The following is a 19,456-nucleotide window of genomic DNA, read 5'->3' as shown; positions in this document are numbered from 1 at the left end:
CTTCTCAATACTGCATTTCCAAACAATAAAATAAATTTTGTATTCCACAGGTGTGCCCAGAAAATTGTAACGCAGTTAGAAACGTCGCCACAAAAAGACAAACAACACTTCTTCCGGCCACTAAAACCTTCAAATAAAGACGACCCGCCCGACTCCAGAGATCACAGCAAAGAGACTGAACGGAAAAAAGATAACCCCAAATCAAAGCCCAAAAAGGACGACAAAAAGAAAAAAGATGATGAAAATACCAAACAGGAAGACAAAAGCAAAAAGGATGAAAGTAGTGACAATAGGAAAAATGAAATAGCCGAGAAAAAGAAGGAAGAAAAGATGAGACTTAAGGCGGAAAAAGAGGCTAAGAAAGAAGCCAAGCTTCAAGCCCGGGAAGAGGAGAGACAGGCCAAGCTGCTCGCGAAGGAGGAGGAGAAACAAGCCAAACTAAAAGCGAAGGAAGAGAAGAAAAAGGCCAAAAAAGAAGCAAAGCTCGCCGCGCAGGCTGAGAAGGAAAAAAACAAATAGAATTATAACGTTTAAATTTTACATTGTAGAAACTCGTAGCCGTCTTAAATTTTAGAATTGAAAATTGTTATCATTGAGAAATCGTAAAACAATTTTAAATAGCGTATGTCTAACAGTCTATTGTAGTCCATATTACTAACAATAAATTAGATACTGTTAGTTTAAATTTTATTTTTTTACTTCGATCGGATATGATGATTGTGTTTACGCTTTGATACTGATTTTTACAATTTTGTTATAATTATCTAGCTTAGTTGCAATTTCAAATCGAAATTGTTATTTAACTTAGGAATGTTGTAAATATTTTTAAAGTCAAAAATGTTATTATGAGAAGCAATCTAATTACATAGTTGTTGGGTCATAATTGGAACTCTACAAACTGCGAAGACTGAAAGAACGGGATAATGAAATCATATCGTTTTGTAATTTAATTGAGTAACAGTATAGTTAAGAGCTTCGTGCATACAGCACCGCCGATTTATTTATGTAGATTTTATCGTTCTTAGTTTGTCTGTAGTTGAAGCTTTTTAGAATCAATTACTATATAATTTCAGAATTATTTACCTACTTCTTCAATACAAGAGTATAAATTGTAATAAATAATGCTAAGATATGATTTTCTCAAATGCCTTCTTGATGATTCTAAATCTTTGTGATTCAAAATAACTTATCCGCTCTATTTGGATATTTAAAATAATTTTCCTGAATAAAATAAATCCTTCCTATTTCTACAGAACCCATATGACCGCAGTAACATGATTATGATATTAACTGCATTAAAGTTACATAAATAGCATCATATCAGGCATTTAGCATACTGCTAGGTAAGTGTTGACATTAATTTTGTAAGGGTTCCACAAGTCGGAATTTATTATTGTCAATCGTTAGAAATTTCCTGTAAAATAAATAACAATGTTACCATAAGCCTTACTCTTTTATTTATACCCAAAATATCTTAGTACATAACATTTTCAACAATCTTGGGCGCAAAATATTGTTGGTAAGTAAATAAATAACAACAAAATCACATAAAAAACGTGACATAGGTAGTACTGGGTTGCATGTAATAATGCCAGTTGTTCAAATAAAATTGTTAGGAAACAATTAATAGTTTATTTATCTACACTGAACTATGTGACAATACACTTGATTACTAGTATACTATGGTCAGCAAAATTTCTATAATAGTAATATTTAATAGTATTTATTCCTTGTAATCATCACCCATGCGGTCGTACATTTCTTCACCGGTCTTCTTGTTAATGCGGTGGTACTTGTTGACCAAAGGTTTATAATAGTATGCCTGGTAGTCCTGGCGCTCAGCCATCTTTTTGATGATCTGTTGTTCCAACTTACGCAGCTTCTGCCTCTGCCTCTCCTCGTCAATAGCGTGCATGAACTTTTCATAGTCCTGGAAAATTAGAGAAATACTCAAATTAAATTATTGTCCGTGTTATACATGTCTTTTTTAAATTAATTAATGCACCTACCATGTTATCTCTGCATCACCCTAAGATTGACTGGAGAGAATGCCTATGGCATTAAGTCCGTCTTTGTAATTCTCTTCATGATTGCATAAAGTTAATTAAATAAATAAATCACAACTAATATTATAAATGTGAAAGTAACTCTGTCTGTCAGTCTTTTCTTCACGCCTAAACTACTTAACCGATTTGTGTGGAATTTTGGTACTGTCATAGTTTGGAAAGGACATAGGATAGTTTTTATTACAAAAAATAAATAAAATTTATTCTGGACAGCGCCATCTATTGGTCAAAAGTCTGCATCAATTCAGTACTATAAATATCGAGCTGTTTAATAGAATGACGGGAAAATAAGGGAAAAATAACATTTTCGCCTTTTTAATTCGGCAATAACATATACATTAAATATAATGACCCCATATGATAATAAAAGTAAAGAGTAATATTTTTGAGGCAGGAGTAGCATGAAAGCTAAAGATGGAGCCACTGCCCCCAAAATCCTTAAGATAATGATCCCCCAACAAGCAATTTTGACCTAGCGAGTGCCTCATCTGAGCTCTAAACCCGGGTACTTAGAAACTCAGATGCAGTTAGTTCTTAGTTAGACAACTAATAAGACCTTCAGACTTCTGACATGACTCTATCTATGTGATCTAAAGATCATATTTAATAATAATAGAGCTTATGATGATAGACTGATCTATCTATAATCATAAGTTTCCTATAATATATTATAAGTTAGAGTAAGATTATAAGTTTAAAACCATATTTCTAAATCTAATAATTATGAAACAATAGAAAATCTATAGTGTCTCGCATATATCTGCACCCTGGTACGCAATGGGTTAAAAGTACTAGAATTCAAATTGAATCTGCTATACTCAGTACAGCTACCCTAGTTGTTTCTTTGCAAAGATAAGAAGTTTATAAAGTACTACTATGTAAAACTACTATTAGTTCGACCATTATACCTATGAGAAAATTTCAATTTCATATACTCCTCAATGTTCAGTTGGAAAAATAATCAGGTTAGTCTTTAAGTAGTTAGAATTCAATATAATGACGTTTACCTGCTGCGGGTTTTGGTGAATATAACGGGCAATAAATCTAGTGATTGGGTGGCGGTGGTACTCCCAATGTTTTGGTTCATAACCCTCAGGGATGGGGGTCAGCTGCGCCGGCCCGATGAACACGTTGGTGTAGAAGATGATCGCCCCAACCGGTATGAGACCCAGCATGGCGTAGAAGTGGAACATATCCTTGAACTTGTGCCATTGCCATCTGACAAACAAAAGTTTAGGTTAGAAACAAACTATCAAAAATATACCCAAGCTAAGATACAACAAAAATTAAGGTAAATTAAACATTTCTTACTATAAATTTTGAGACAGACACTAAATTTCATAAAAATAACAAACAATAGCAAAAAAAATTGGTTAGGTAATCACTGAAAACCATCATCACCTGGATGGTTGTAAGACAAAAGTTTTCGCCCCATGGGATCCGTTCAAGGCTTTACTTGTTGTAAAGGTGGCATTTTGGATAGTAGTTGGTGTTTTAATCTGGTTTTTAAGCAAGTTTATGCCGAAAGATCGGCCTAGAGCACTCCAAGACACCATTTTTTTAACAAGACTATTTTGACAGGTGCTGTCAAATGCTGCCAGCCACAATCTGTCACTGAAAATTGATTTAATTTTCCATAATGCGTTTTCGGTTTTTATGTTAAGTTTTTCTTAATATTTTCATCGTTTAGATTTATATATGGTATAAAATAAAAACCCTAGGCACTTAAAACTTATATAATTACTTTAATACCGGTCCCGATCCATAATCTAAAATTCTTGTACATATTTTATGAATTATCTATGGTTTTTACTTCTTAATAATGTCAGGTTCACAAAACCGCGAAACTTTGAATAAAATTGTATTTGTACCTAAAAAAATAAGTAACATTACGTACCTAATTCATATTATTTTCTGAATTTGTCTTTGTGTAAGATAAATATTATTATGTATTATTTTCCTAATTATGTAGATAGTATTTAATTACGTAACTAACGTTCATTAGTATATACCGTACTAGTGCGGATTCCTTGTTTTATAAACTTTGTGCAAAGTTCTTATGGTGATGGTCCAATTATTTACAGTTGTTGAATAAGAAATTACTCATTTCTTATTATAAGTTATAACAAAACGTACTATAAATAATTCAAAAAAACTATTTATAGGTATTGACGCACAAGTACCTATATGCTTTTTAAAGAAGAATCTACTTCATACCTTATTATGACTAGAAAACAAACCTAATAAAAATAAATATCTATCAACCACCTGTTGGCAAAGTTTTTTCTCAAATATTACGTCGTTCGGGAGTATTGATTTCCCGCACTGAGCATGCTCCGTCGCTCTGCTTACGTAGAACTCAGATAACACTACCACCCACTCAAATAACGTTATTTCGCAGTTATTCATGTTTTACTAAACATTTAACAGTTTACATATTGTTCCTTAAAGTTTGATTAGTTCGGGAAGTATGTGAGTTGTTTGACAAATGTAGGGAAGTGAGTCCAGTGTCATATGTTTCGTTTGTGCTAAAATGGAGGAACTTCTCCAGGACATATATAAGGAAGCATCGGGAGTAAAGTTCACGGCTCTACGGAAATCATGTCAGGATGCACTAGGTGACCTAGATTTTTTATTATTAAGTAACAAACTTTCTTTTCGTTGCGTTATGAAAAATATTTTCAGTTGCGCCATAGTGCAGTTGAAGTGCTAATCAATACTTGCAGTAATGACCGCCATTGCGTCGAGATAGGAAGTGCACTTTAAGATTTTATTTTTCAGTCATTGAAACCCTTTGATTTATTTTCTAAATGCAATTATCACGGATGCCTTTTGAAGAAGTTAGAGTTACCATATGGTAACATAACTTTATGATGGGACAGTTAAGTACTACTTGAATGATGGCATTGCCGGATATATAATATATTGAGCCTCTAATCTATTCAGAAGTATATGACCTTACGCTAAGTTTGGCCAAAATATGTTTTTTGGATACAATGACTTTATGAAAACAAATGAATTCACTTCTTCGCAATTCCTAAAATAAAGCTTGGGCTTAAGACACACCCTTGAAGCACTCCAATTATAACGTCTTAAGTTAGGTAGCCTTGTCTGGAGTAAGCATCTTCATGCATGTTTAATTCTTGAACATCTGCCAACTGTTACGGCAGTTATGATGTTTGTATACAACGCCAAGTATTGTCGAAATAAATTCAAGGCCGAAAGGGATCTAACGGCGTAGAAAGTTCGGCAGTCTTACGTAGAACACGTTCAGTGTGATGACTTACCTATGTTTACGTTTATTAAATAACATTGCTACCTATTAAGTATCAAATCCTTGATTATGACAGTAGAACAAAAGGTTTAATATGCGAAGACCATCTTGTGATGCCATAATTCAGTTTTATTTTTCAAGGAAGTTATTCAAATTGCGCATATTTTGCCCAACTGCCAAAGAAGGGTTAAGTTTTTCTAAATTCTTTATGATGAGTTGTACCATTTAACAATAACAATTATCGTTATACTCAGTTAAATGGCGCAACCTACCCTCAGTTATTCTACCTAACTAAATTCTACGTTTACCATTGTAGAGCTACTATGCATGCAAGAGAACAATGCACGTCGTCCGTCGTACGAGCTTCGACGAGCGTGCCTGCTGCCGCTGCAGACGGCACTGGAGACCAAGCGCCCGCGGTTGGTAACCTACGCCCTCCAGGGGTTCCATGTAAGTTCCATTTTAACACTAAATAAATATAAAGACATAATGATTACTCTGAAGATGGAAGAGGTAGACCACTGATGAGCTGAAGGGAAAATTTTGACACCTCCCAACCCGCTGACAGGCTTGTGGCCTGTCAGCGGGTTGGGTTATCATGCTTAGAGAAAAATGTAACTTTGCCAAGCCAAGGAGGATGCCTTTGCCAAGCAGTATCTTAACAATGTGAGTTTAAAAAAAAACTCAGTCTTCAACTCAAAAATGTGTTGTATAATGTGTACAACGAGACTGAAGCAGAAACTCGTAATCCGAAAAAGCGCCAAGTATTTGTTTTACCTGAAAATACCCAGTAAAGATTTTTAGAGGTTCTCTTTCACAGTGGTTTTTCGTACTTTTCCAGAAAATACTTCGAGATGACCGCTTCCATCGCGGAATCGAACCTGAAGATGACTCTTTGTGGATGCCTTCGCAACTGCTATGCGCGACGGCTTCGGTTATGTACCATTTGCCAGATACTCAGGTAAGAACATATTACAATACCCAGTGATATTGTAGAAAATAAAATTTAGATAGCCTTACTCAGGAATTAGTCATCCAAAACCTCGGGTCCGATTAAATAAATGGACTTGATTTCAAAATACTTTTAGTTATTTAGTGTTAGGTACCCTAGCAGGCAAAACATTGACAGTTAATACCTATTGATAATATGATCTTCGGAAAGATCAAAATAAACAGCTACATAACCTTTTGCTTCATCCATTTCACGAAGCAAGTATAAATCTTCCACATCTCTCCCTTGCGATACCTTCACACTTTTGACTACACTGGCTTTACATTTTATAACTTTACTCATCAATATTTAATTTATTGCCTTCTTTCCCCCAGGTACAAATCTTCCGCATGTACCTTTCCCTCGCGTTATCCCCTCGCCGCACACTGAACGGTCGGCTCTGCGTGTGGGCTTGCGGCCGCTGCGGTGAAGCGGCTGCCGCACCGCCGCATGTGGCTGCGGCAGCGAGGGCGGCTGCCGCTCAGGCTTTGAGAGCTTATTGCGCACAATTAGGTGAGTTCTTATGATTATCAACTATAACAAAAAGCTGAACAAAATGCTGTACCTATGTTAGGTAAATTACCGCAAAATTTGGTATTTGGTCCCGCAAAAACGGTTGCGCAAAGTACACGCAACTATGAGGGCTTGTATCTGTGAGCCAATCTGATGAGGGTCATTAATATTGGGTCCCTAAACTCTGAACTAATTTGGAAATACTGCTCGTTGATTGCTCAATAAACCAAAAAAAATCTAAGGTAGGTATGTTTGCGTTCTGAATGATTCGACATTCAATATCTATCAAGCTTTTGTTAAGTACAAACTTGGACAGTTAAAATTTATTCCTGATCAAAACGATTTACTAGAAGGTATCTTTATTTGTGTTTTTAGATGAAGAATGCCAAGAGCTCCTGTCAGAAGGTTCTCCTCTCGGCAGGAACCACATCGTGGCTTTGGGCTGCTACAGTGAAGTTATACCCGTCATACAGTACCTGTGCAGCCGATTGTCCGAAACGCAACTGTAAGTCAAATATTTAAAAACAATTTAGAATACCTACCTACAGTTATTTTCTAAGTCACGAATGACGCAGTGATACGAAGACGCAGTGATAAGCGGAAATGGATTAGGAGTGGAATTAAATCAGAAATAATTAACAAAAGTAGTACCTAAGAATAAGATATTTAAAGTGAGCAATTAAATAAACTATCAAAACTTGAAAATACGCTGTGTCAATAGCCCAAGAAGGTGATGAATGTTTATGAACCATGTTTCATAGAGTTTGAAGTATTAGGGGTTAAAGTATGAAATTGCCGTTTTATTCTAGTAGGTTTTTGAATTGCCATAGAGTCTTCATGGTTTGAGGTTTTCGAATGGAACTTTTTTCACGTGGTTTCTGTGATGTTCTTCTTTTAAAAAATGTGAAACATTTGATTATCGATGTTCAATTGTTTTTGTTATTCAACTTAAACAAGAAAGATGGATACTGCGAAAATTTGAGTAATTTTTGAATATGAGTTCCGACGCGGAAGTAAACGGCAGAAACAGCCCGCAATATCAATGCTGCATTTGAAGAGGTGTCTGCTAAAGAACGCGCCGTGCGATTTTGGATTAAACGCTTTCGTGGTGGAAACTTCGACTTGAAGAACGAGCCATGAGAAAGACCGCCTGACAGGTGATTAACGAGAAATTAAGAGAGACGGTGAACACCGATCCTAGTCAAACTACCCAGATACCCAGCCGAACACCGAATAATGTTGAAAAAATTAGCAGTAAAACAGCCACGACTCATGAATCGACCTTCACCGCTATTGCTCCATGACAACGCGAGGCCTCATACAGCAAAATAAACCGTTTTAACTCTTCAGGAACTGCAGTTGGAAACTATTCGTCTTCCTCCATATTCGCCAGACCTTGCTCTAACGGACGACCATTTTTTTTTGTGATTTGGACAATTATCTACGTCACAAGAAGTTTCTTCCCAGGAGGCAGAACAAAATTCTTTCACACTGTTTGTGCAGTCTAGATCCTCAGAGTTCTATCGTAAAGGCATAAATGACCTTCTTATTAGATGACCGCAATGTATAGATAATAATGGCAACTATTTTGATTAAATAAGTTTGTTAAAAATTTAAAAAAAATACAATTTAGGTTTTCAGTACAAATCGGCAATTTCATACTTTAACCCCTATTATTTGAAGTAGGTACATAAATACTTCAAATACTTCAAACTCTATTTATGTAGGTATAAGTACTAACTTTCAATGTTTTTTTCGCCAGGACCCCAAAACAGAATCCTCTAGCGCTGTTCTTCCTGGACTGTCTGCTGACTCTCATGTCCAGTCTGTCAGAGCGAGTCTGCGGCAACTCACACTTCACCACATTCTTGTGGCAGAAGTTCTGTCCATCATTGATATCGTTTCTTGGAACACCGAGAGTGGATAAAAATATTAAGTCAAGGTGAGTTTTTTAAATAATTACAAAAATCTGGCTTTGGTACCTATTTAATTTAATCCCTTTTTTAACAAGGATTTAAAGATCACAAAGTAACACATAGCAGTTACAGAAACAACAATTCTTAAAGTTTTAATAGTATTTTTTCAATTTTCAGAGAGCATGATGGCCATTTGGTAGATGACTCCGGCAGAGGATCGGGCGCTTTGAACTCCGCGCCCAGCTTCAATGGCAAACAAGCTAAAGCTATTTATAGGTAATTATCGTCTTACGTTTAATCTTACATACATTTCGCGCCACATAACTTTGCAATTCTGAAGGTTGCCATTTGATGCCTCACGCATGAGTTTTCTTCATATTTTTTGTCTACTGCGAAATTAATAGTAACTAACTTGGGAAAAGCAAAGCTACTCAACTGCGACAGTACGAAAATATGGATTCAAAAGGCTTGTCTTCAGAATCAAAAAATAACTTTGGCGCGAACTGTACCTAAATCTATATTTGTCAAAAATTCTTTAAAATCCTTCCTTGTCCTATATCTAAACTTATCCATTCTACATTCCAGCATAGCAAATCAGCTAGTCCGACTGGTAGGTTCCACTTCGAACCTCCGTCCCGTCCTAGAAGCACTCTACCACAGGATGTTGTTATACCCTCCCGTGTCACACCGGGTGGAACCACTGCGGAGCACGAGGGAACTACTGCAGAATCCCAAGAGACTGTGCCAGCTGGTGCTGCTGAAGAAGGTCGACCATCATGAGAGACATAGCGATGATATGGCTATTGTGAGATTGTGAGTATTTTTGAATCTTTTTAAATGTGACGATAATATTTACCCCCCTGTCACACCGGGTGGAACCACTGAGAAGCACGAGGGAACTACTGCAGAATCCTAAGAGACTGTGTCAGCTGGTGCTGCTGAAGAAGGTGGACCATCATGAGAGGCATAGCTATGATATGGCTATTGTGAGATTGTAAGTATTTTTGAATCTTTTTAAATGTGACGATAATACTTAAACTCCTGTGTGACCGGGTGGAACCGTTGCGGAGCACGAGGGAACTGCTGCAGAATCCGAAGAGACTGTGTCAGCTGGTGCTGCTGAAGAAAGTAGACCATCATGAGAGACATAGCGATGATATGGCTATTGTGAGATTGTGAGTATTGAGGCAAAAATAATGGCCTTCTTTGAAGGCTGTGGATCTGTCTGTGGCTCCTGTTCAGAATAATATTTCAAAAGCTAGTTCTTTATTTTAACATGATGAAGATACTTTAATGTGGCATAGATGCATTACATATGTAGTGCCTATCTTAATTAAAGAGATCCGTTAGTACCATATTCGGACCAAGCAAATTGTTTTTTTCAATTTAGGAGTGAATATAACTCTTAAGATTTTCGTCATCGTTTCACATGGCCTTAAAGAGAGATAATCTAAAAGGTGTACTATTTTCAATAGAAAAACGTTATTTGTAATCTTTAAAATAGACTGACCATAACTTTATTCCCAGAATAATGGACGGCATAGAAGAATGCGGTAGAAGTGGTAACCCAGAAGTAGTGGCAGCTGCAGTAGAATGCGTGGTGTCCTTATTGGATGCTTTAGAGAAGCTATGTTCCGGCTCTACAGAATACATATCGCCGGAGATAGCTGCACTCATGCTGGGACACTGGCCTAAGCTACAAGACGCTGATTATACGGGGCCTTTGACGTATCAGACGTTGGCTAGGCTACCTAGCCCTTATAGGTAAGATTTATAAATATCGATTTATTTTTATTTATATGAAATTAAATGTAAAGGAAAAGTGGGAATAATTTATGTTTGTTTTACAGGGATGTAGTTGCTGTTTTGCAAAGCAGTGAATCAAAAGAACATGACTCTTCAGGTATCTCTTTATTTTATTACTAACGGTTTTGTAACTGTATCTAGCGGTTTTACCCGCGTTCCGTGGACCACATGACTACTTCGCACACCTGGATCTAAAGCCTACCTCTATAAATGGAATGCCTATTTTACTGATTTTTTATACAGTCTATAAATTCCACATTATAGCAAATCTATCCTGCTTTCAGATACATCAGGCCCAGAAAACGTGAGTTCTGGCAGTGACGGTGAAGCAGACTCGGATGCTGACAACGTGTTCCTGCCATCTCGCGCCAGCAACCCTCATTCTACTGATACGGATAAGAGTGCTCTGAATGAGAAGACTAAAGCTGTGCCTAAGACTTTGAATCTTGGACGGTAAGACCCTCCTGAAGGTTTTTAGAAATATAAAACTCATTAGAACAACACAAGACAATCAATTTTTTTCAATAATGAAGGGTGTTGGTAGATGTTGACTCTGGTGATGTTAGGTTAAAAACAGCTCATAAATGACCGTACTTTTTGCCTAAAATAGCCAATAATATGATAAGAACAAAAGACAGAATTTTAACTATCAAAGGTTGCTAGGTGCCAAGAATTATATAAAACTAAAAATTACGAATTCTATACTGCTAGCTAGCATTATAGTGTGATTACCATGAAGGTGAAACAACAGTAGGTATATTGATAGTTTATCTTTTATCTGCAGATGCACCATCACGGAATGCAACGTGGACCTGGAGAGACACAACGCGCGGCAGTTCATCAAGACACTGCAAAACTCTCTCCTGCCCAAGTTACTGAATCTAAGAACTTGTATAGAGGTAGGTACGACTTCTTTAGTTAACGTATCAAAATTGATCATTGGGCCTTTACATTTTTTATTGGATCCATCAATTGTAGCAATAACAGTCCCACCAGTTGATCAATCATAAGGGTAGGGTTTGTGACGCTTGGTCTTTCGTTTAGATAAATGACCTTCTTAACACGATGAATTCATCCGTGTTTCAAAAAGCACATAATATTGGTGGGTTTCGACTGTCACTAGACCGTGTTTGGCAATCAATCTTACCAAGTAGTATAAAGTTGCCCGGGTAACTGGGTTGGGTAAGTCAAGTAAGCAGTCAGCAACCATGTAAAACATTGGTACCTAGATGCAGCTGGTTAGTCTGGAAGCCAAATTCAGCTTAGTTGGGAAAAGGCAATGTAGATGATGATGATGATGACGGGACCGGGTCTAGAGACGATTATATTGGTAGTCCTTTAATCCATTATTTTTTATTATATTAAATATTTTTCTTTAAATAAACCAGGTGGACGAAGCAATGCAAGAGTTCGCATCTAAATGCTGCCAGCACAACGCGTCGCAGCCGCCCGCCACCGCCTGCATCATGAACGCAGACGGCGTCTACCTCGCTACTTACGCTGCTTTGTTACTGACGCTCAAGCAGAGGAAGACTAATTACTATAATCAGCCTAGTGTGAGTATCTAAATCCCCTTTTCAGTCGGCGAGTTAGTTCTGAAACTTCTCATAAGAAAAGAACTCAGTATCTTCAACCAGTAACGGTGTCAAGTTAAAGGAAAAACTGAGCAGGTTTCGTAATTATGCGATTGTGCATAGTATAGACTTGGTTGGAAAAATATGTATTTTAAACATCGGATATTTTTTAGCTTTGTATCTATGTCTTTTTCCAGAACTTTCAACAAGTCATTCTACAATTGAAACTAAAGAAAGAAAACATAATGTCATTCAAGTTCATTCGCTACCGAATTCGCCTTCCATTTTGAATTTTCCTAATTTAATACCATTAAACTTATTAAAATACTCTTCTCATATTCAGAAGGTGCAAGTATCGCTAACAGAAGACGAGTTCGTAGAAGAAGTGCAAGGCAGCGGAGTGCTCGTATACTTATCGGCGACATGGCTGAGAGAGTTGTACCAACAGGTCCTCGCCACTGACCTGCTGAAAGAAGTTCCTACTACTGACCATCCACTTGTACATTTACTATCAGGTAACTATTTGAATATTCATCATAAACTAAAATTCATATTAAAATAAAAAAATATTGGTTGAGAGATAAAAATATGTTTTCTGATGACTAGATCTCATACATAGTTTTTGTCAAGTAGAACTGTTTAGTTCAATTTATTTCGGATGGTTTAAAAACTGGTCTTAGTTTTTGATAAAGTAAAAAAAATAGTTTTTGAAATTCGTCTTCAAATAAATAACCGAATAAAAATATTATAATCCTTAATATTAATGCACTAACCTAACATACTAGGTAATATTAAATACGTGTATCTGGATGACATTATAATGTTCTTACTTTCAGATCTTGGAGGACTGGACCAAAGCCCAGTAATGTCAGACTGGCAGAAACTGAAAGAGGTATCCTGTTTATATAACAACACCATTGATTCTCCGCAGCATGATGCTAGCTTACGTTGGGCTAGAAGGTAGATTGCACGAATAATAATACTTTTAATTTCCCCTTTCAAAAATCTAACAAAAATGTTCAATTTCAGGATTTTAACCTGTATTTGGGATTCAATGGTGACGGTTTTGAGTGTTCCTCTGACGGGGTATGGTAATAAAAAGCAGAAGCTACATGGTATGATATCGAAGAAAATTAATACTTTCGGGAAAAGGAAGCGAATTGCATGGGAGGGACTGACGATACAATGCCTTGAAGGGCTTCATAAGGTACTTACGAAAAATATTATGTATTTTTTGTAAAAATGATGATGACATTTATTCGTATTGTTTTTAAATACATTTTCTCTCTGTTTGATTACAGGCTGCAAGAGTAAGCAATACCCTAAGCTTACAAAATCGTTGTAGCAGCATTTTGGCTCTCTTGGCTAACTCAGCTATCTCGCAGCCACCCAATGGGAAAATACTATCGACGCATGCCCTGTCTTTGGATATTTTGATAACAGGTAATTTTACTTCCTCTAACGTTTAAGTTTCGTTTCTATATTTCCATAAGATGTCGTCATGTCTCCTCAATCAAGAAATTCGTGAACATTACAGTATAAAAAAATTACCGCCGGGAAACATTTTAAAGATACAGCAGCATACAATGTATTTACAATAAGGTCATTTTCATGTTAGGTGTCAAAATAGTGGTGCCTAAGAGGGGACTGGCAAAAATAATGTTTAACTCGAGATGAACATACACTAATGAAGTTATTGATAATAATAAATAACCATAAACTAATCACCAAATTACTCTGTAGGTGGTTTAGAACTCGGATCAAAAGCTCCCGAATGTTGGGAACACATATTCGCAGCTTGTCAATACGTGTCCAGTTTCGAACACTCGCTGTTTGGACATCAAGGGAACAACGCTACGCCCATAGTGACTATGCAGACTGGGAGAAATAAAACTGTCTCTATACTACAAGCTGATGCTAAACTTGGATTGGATGGGAGAGATGATGAGACTTGGTGAGATTAAAATTATCACTTAAAGCCGTTAGTATATCTATTTGTCGTTTTGCTAACTAAAGACGGGAATTTAACATTACTTGTAAGTGGCTAATGATAAACATTCTATCTAGATATAGTAAGCAATGCGACATATAGACACATAATTGGGAATAGCCGTTATTTTGAATATTAACAGGAATGTTTATTTAATGTACTGTTTCTAAATCATGTTCTTGTTTTTCAGTGTCGATGTTTTCAATTTCCTGCAGCCAGTGTTCGAAAGTAATTTGAACAATGATATGTCAGTTGCCAAGATTGTAGAGACTTGTAGACAAGAAGTAAGTTTGGATTTTAGATATTTTGATAATATAGCTATTAGGTTCATCTTCTGTTTTCGACAAAATAAACTTAAACGTAGAATGAGTTTAATTCCGCCCATTAAGTAAACGGGGCCTTATTTCCCTGAGCTTTTCTATCTAATAAAAAAAGGTTTCTCTCAAAGGATTCAACTTATACGTTGCTTATAGTCCAGTTTAAGATGATTTGGCTTTGCCTTGTATTTCATATTTGATCTTCGCCTGACATTTTCAACTTACCGAACATTTTTTAATCTTCCTAGGGAGGCAACGTAATATCAGGTTCGGGAGCGGCTCGAGTGTGTTGTGCCCTCACAGCGGCAGCCGACACACTGTTCACGCGACTAGCCGCGACCACCACGCTGCCCACACTGAAGGCTGCCTTACAGAGGCTGGTCGCTCATCAACATCGATTGGTAAGCTTTGTGGATTTATTTCTTTATTTATTTTAGGTAACTAAGGTTTTTAAAATATCCTGCTGGGGCTGCGGAATTTTTCGACAGAGTTACCGCGGCCCTGGTACATAAAATGCCTACAGAGGAATATATGATGGGTTTTACTCAGTAAGAATCTGACACTTCCTCATGGCTGCTAACCCACAACGGGAAGAGTCATTTGATGATTTCCCATTAGAAAAATAAACATAGGGTTGGTTTTGTAGAGGGATGTAAGTTAGTGTGTTCGGTCAAGTTCTTGAGGTATCTCAATAGATTAACGACCATTCTCATTATTCTATCTTTCAATTGCTATCTCTAGAAAACAAAAACAACATATGGAAATAATATTGGGAACAGTCGTAGGTCCACTCTATGCAAATACTACATCTATACAAAACCAGCTATTCCCTCATACAGATTCTTTATCCATAACCAAAAATTATATCTCCTGTCCCTCCAGCTATTCTGCACATGGGAATCAGACTCCCACAACAACAACGTATGGTGGTGGCGTCGTGGTTCAAGTGGTACACGAGGTGGTGGTGGTGGGGAAGCAGCACGAGCTCTGTGCCGCGCGGGGGACGTGGCACTCCGGTGCCTCAGGGCTGCTAGACCTCTTGCACATCGCATGGCTATATGGACCGTTGTGGGACCGCATTTTATGCAAGTAAGTTTTCTAAAAAAAATGAGCTCGCTGACTGAATTTGTAACAGACTCTCTCGAGAAATCATCGACGTAAAAATATCCAAAGTTATGTACCGTTAAGATTTTTTATAGGATCAAAAGTTGTGTAACTGCGCAAGGAATATATTTCTAAACACCTTAAAATGTTTCAACTTTGTTCTTCACAATCTTTCAACAATTATGCTCTTCACACAGTCTTCCAATCCTCTCAGTCTATTATTTTCCTTCGAATTTCTATAAAAATTATAAATCTCCTCAACCCATCAGGCGGCCTGTCACAAGGACATCCAAATCGCGAGTCTAGCTATCCAGTGTTTACACGACTGCGCGACTGCATTACTCAACCAACAAGTTGAGCTGCCTCACTTCCACTTCAACGAAGCGCTGCTGAAACCCTTCGAGAACCTTCTCTGCCTTGAACTATGTGATGATGATATACAGGTAAGTTTTAGATAATAAGTTTAAAAATTCAAAATATATAGATTCCTAAAGTTGGGGTGCTCATAATAAATGATTTGTCACCAGGAACAAATCATATCCTGCATCTGTGAATTCGTGGAGACAAACAGAATGGAAATTCGATCAGGCTGGCGACCACTGTTCAATACATTGCGGGCCGCGAACAATTCTAACCAATACTCCGCCATTTTGGAAATATTTAAAGTATTTCTTAGCACAGACAACACGCTCGTGTTCGCGAACGCTGCTCTTGACTGTATTTTGTGCCTTTTAAGTCATATCAAAGGGTTACACTACGAAGAAGTTCAAGCAACTGAAGTGAAACCTAAGAAAGCTTCAACACCAACGCAACCTAAACCTAGTCTTAGTCTCAAATTCTCAAAGAATAGCAAATTCATCCCTCTCAGTGAAGAGAAATCAGAAAAAGTCATTGTAGATATGTGCAGAGAGGCATTGTATCACTTAGAAAGTTGCGCAGACATTTTAACAATGATGTACAATATGCCGAAGTGTCCGATCTTCAATACTGGCAATAGGATCAAAGGAGACATGCCTTTGTGCGTTGTAGATCCTATAATACCAAGTGCATCGCTTGATATTACCAAGTTCATTTCTAATGAACATTACGAAGAAGATCTCATTTCATACAGAAAATTATCAACAAGTCTTCCTCTTTCAAATACGACTAATAACTGCCTCTTAAAACTTGATAAACCAAGCAACATACTAAAAGTGTGGTATGTTCTCATCGAAGGATTAATCTCGGCTACGGTAGTTTGTTCGAAGAAAAATCAACCAGCCGCGATGGAAACACTATTCAAACTTTTAAGAAATACGGTTGAAGTTCCTGGCACACACTTTGGCCTTCACTGTATAAACCACCTCCTTCTGCCAACGGTTCAAAACTGGCTTCGGCAGATTGCAAATGTAAATACTCACTGGGACAGTGTGATGCCAAACTTTAAACAATGCTGTGGTATGACGACTGATACAATTGTCGTATATCTCCATCATTTACAGCAAATAAATGTTGAACGATCTACGGTTGATGAGAAAAATGATGGAACTGAAATAGAACCCATTGAGAGTGTAGAAGCAACGTTTGCTTTGAAGCAAGTCATGCTTATTCTCGTCGAATGTATTGCTCAACCACAAGAACCAATTGCTCGGTTAGGAGCATCGTGTATAAGACATATAATCTTAACTTCAGGACACCTCCTAACAGACAACCAATGGGAAATAGTTTGCACAAGTCTACACAGAGCTTGCAATGTTAGTCTAACGCCTTTGAAACAACTGACATATGCTTTCAAAGAAAATTCAAACAGTTTTTATGGAGATTTAGCAATAGTAAAAGTAGCTGCAAGGCGAGATTGTTCAGTTAATGATAATGTAAGACTGCATGCAATGGCGCAACAAGTGTTCCTTACTGAACAATTAAAAGGCGATGGACATGTGAAGATAACTCCTAAGAACTCTTCCCAGAATCTTATGCTGATTGATGATCGGAGTTATATATTCCTAATTTATTTGCAAGAGTCCATTAACTCTCTAAACCCCGAATTATACACTGTAAGAATCCCTCACAGAGGACTGGTCGTTGGATTACTGGCACATCAAATCCTGGTTCAAATAATTGCTACCGTTCTTATTCAAGCATCATCAGATGTCTTCCAAGGTATCAACAGTATCTTACTGGATAGTCTGAAAACTGGTTCCAATGTCTGCAACTATAAATTCTTCTTGAACTGCGACAACACTGACTTGTTATTAAGAAGTTTAGAACTATCATTTACAAGAGCCATGCAGTTTGATTCAAGACCAGGCTTGAAGTTTCTGGTTCAGAAAGTATCAAACTTAGATCACGCTGCAAACCTATACAAACAAACCACATCTTCGTGGCTCATCAAGATCATCGCTCTAACAGAAATATTCTACAACGGTGTACACAGATTTAAACTAAAGTCAGCAGACATATCAATTATATTGCACAACTATACTACGACGTTGAATTTGACGCTCGAGTACGATAGGTTTGTGACAAAAATATTCGATCTCAAACACACATGGGAGCTGTTATGTCACAACTATGTAAAACATCTGATAAGTGTGTCAGACTTTGATGACCATGATGTGAAAGAAAGAATTTCTTGTAGTTCAGTAGAAAGTGATAACTCCTCAAATCATTATGACCAGTATTACGCACAGGAACCGAATGAGAACGCTGAGGAATCTGTTATCAACAAAGAGTCTGATATTAGCCCGGAACAACGTATAGAGAAACCAAAACCATTCACATTCGCTGATTTCAAAGCTAACAGTCAAGGTCTAATTACGGTCGAGGTGCACACTGAACATTTACCATCAAACAAAAATCATAAGGAAGAAACGGTAGCTTCTGATACTGATGAAACTAGCGACCATGATCTCGCTACTAATGACGAAAAGCCTAAAAATGGCCATGTATCACAAGAAATTGAGATACACAAAGAGACTCCGATAAAGGAGAAGAAAGGGAGTGTACCGGATATAATAGAAAATCATAACATAGATCCACGAAAAGTAAATATCACGATCTGTGATGCACCTTCTTATGAGAAGGTTAAGGTGGCTGAACCAATATTACCACCACAGCCCGTGCCGCCTGAAATAGAGCAACAGCGGGCCCTAAGTATTAGCAAGGTAAGAAATATTTATCCACTAAAATCTCTTTACTATAGTGTTGAGCGAAAATTCACGCTGTCTTGTTTTTTTAGGATACTGAAGTGCAGAGAAATTGCTTCCAAAATATTTTAATGGCATATCTGGAATTGGTCCTGACATTTTCGCTGGAGAGGTTCCAACTGATTCACCCGGTATTGCAGAGTGGGTTCGTGCAACTCGCCAAAACTGTCACCGACCCACAACTACTCGATAGAATCAATATATTTTTCGATAAAAAAGACTTATCTGAACTTAGCTATAAGTGATCAATTAATTGTGATATATACTACTCACACTATTATATTATATTCCTCGATTGTTCGGTGTTATGTGGAAAATAAATCAAATTAAAATCGAGATCTAATCTTCATTTATTCATTAACCTACGTTCGTTTTTGACGGCATAATTCCTCAGACCCAATTCTTGGCTTGAACTCGTAAAGTTTATCTATTACTGACTTTATGATTAATAAACATATCAAATATGTAAATGCATTGCCCTTTCAACTACTGGTAGTAACATAACTATGTACACTTAAGTACCTGAAGTCCTAATCTTTCCAGTACTTTTGAATATAAATAAAAAAATATAATTTAAAAAGTTCTTTCCCTCATTTTCGTTCCGGGGAGAACATTGTTCTGCAATTTGTCCAATAAATCGACATATCATTTCACTTCAATATTTTAAATTGCAAACAAAAGTAGCAATTTACAGAGGGTATGATTTAAGCTGTCACCAAT

At 37.0% G+C, this 19,456-nt stretch overlaps 3 protein-coding genes across 4 annotated transcripts in view; 2 read left to right on the top strand and 1 right to left on the bottom strand.

Moving 5' to 3' along the window:
• Nucleotides 1–1,929, top strand: part of LOC110375796 (arginine/serine-rich protein PNISR) — a 69,076-nt gene extending 67,147 nt beyond the window's left edge. For both annotated transcript variants that reach the window (XM_021334052.3, XM_021334051.3), the window contains exon 8: nucleotides 51–1,929. In XM_021334052.3, the coding sequence (XP_021189727.1) occupies nucleotides 51–519 (469 nt within the window). In that variant the 3' untranslated portion in view covers nucleotides 520–1,929. The remainder of the gene's footprint in view (nucleotides 1–50) is intronic.
• On the bottom strand, nucleotides 1,618–3,669 carry LOC110375798 (NADH dehydrogenase [ubiquinone] 1 beta subcomplex subunit 5, mitochondrial). The gene is made up of 3 exons (XM_021334054.3): nucleotides 3,468–3,669; nucleotides 3,074–3,284; nucleotides 1,618–1,930 (listed from the first exon to the last, which is right to left on the bottom strand). Exons 1-3 carry the CDS (start codon nucleotides 3,620–3,622, stop codon nucleotides 1,724–1,726), a joined length of 573 nt encoding a protein of 190 aa, XP_021189729.1. The 5' UTR covers nucleotides 3,623–3,669; the 3' UTR covers nucleotides 1,618–1,723.
• Nucleotides 3,670–4,398: 729 nt separating this feature from the next.
• LOC110375817 (brefeldin A-inhibited guanine nucleotide-exchange protein 3) lies at nucleotides 4,399–19,072 on the top strand. Its single transcript, XM_064039119.1, has 24 exons — nucleotides 4,399–4,684; nucleotides 5,657–5,790; nucleotides 6,182–6,301; nucleotides 6,667–6,844; nucleotides 7,220–7,349; nucleotides 8,607–8,786; nucleotides 8,938–9,036; nucleotides 9,346–9,573; nucleotides 10,288–10,524; nucleotides 10,611–10,663; nucleotides 10,851–11,019; nucleotides 11,351–11,465; nucleotides 11,955–12,122; nucleotides 12,484–12,655; nucleotides 12,977–13,100; nucleotides 13,170–13,347; nucleotides 13,442–13,583; nucleotides 13,884–14,094; nucleotides 14,321–14,414; nucleotides 14,696–14,848; nucleotides 15,330–15,536; nucleotides 15,821–15,994; nucleotides 16,079–18,694; nucleotides 18,769–19,072. Exons 1-24 carry the CDS (start codon nucleotides 4,600–4,602, stop codon nucleotides 18,979–18,981), a joined length of 6,180 nt encoding a protein of 2,059 aa, XP_063895189.1. The 5' UTR covers nucleotides 4,399–4,599; the 3' UTR covers nucleotides 18,982–19,072.
• Nucleotides 19,073–19,456: the final 384 nt, after the last annotated feature.

Source organism: Helicoverpa armigera, chromosome 18, assembly GCF_030705265.1.
Source record: "Helicoverpa armigera isolate CAAS_96S chromosome 18, ASM3070526v1, whole genome shotgun sequence".
NCBI lineage: Eukaryota > Metazoa > Arthropoda > Insecta > Lepidoptera > Noctuidae > Helicoverpa > Helicoverpa armigera.
The sequence above is the reverse complement of the archived record's forward strand: the minus strand, read 5'-3'. Positions and strand labels throughout refer to the sequence as shown.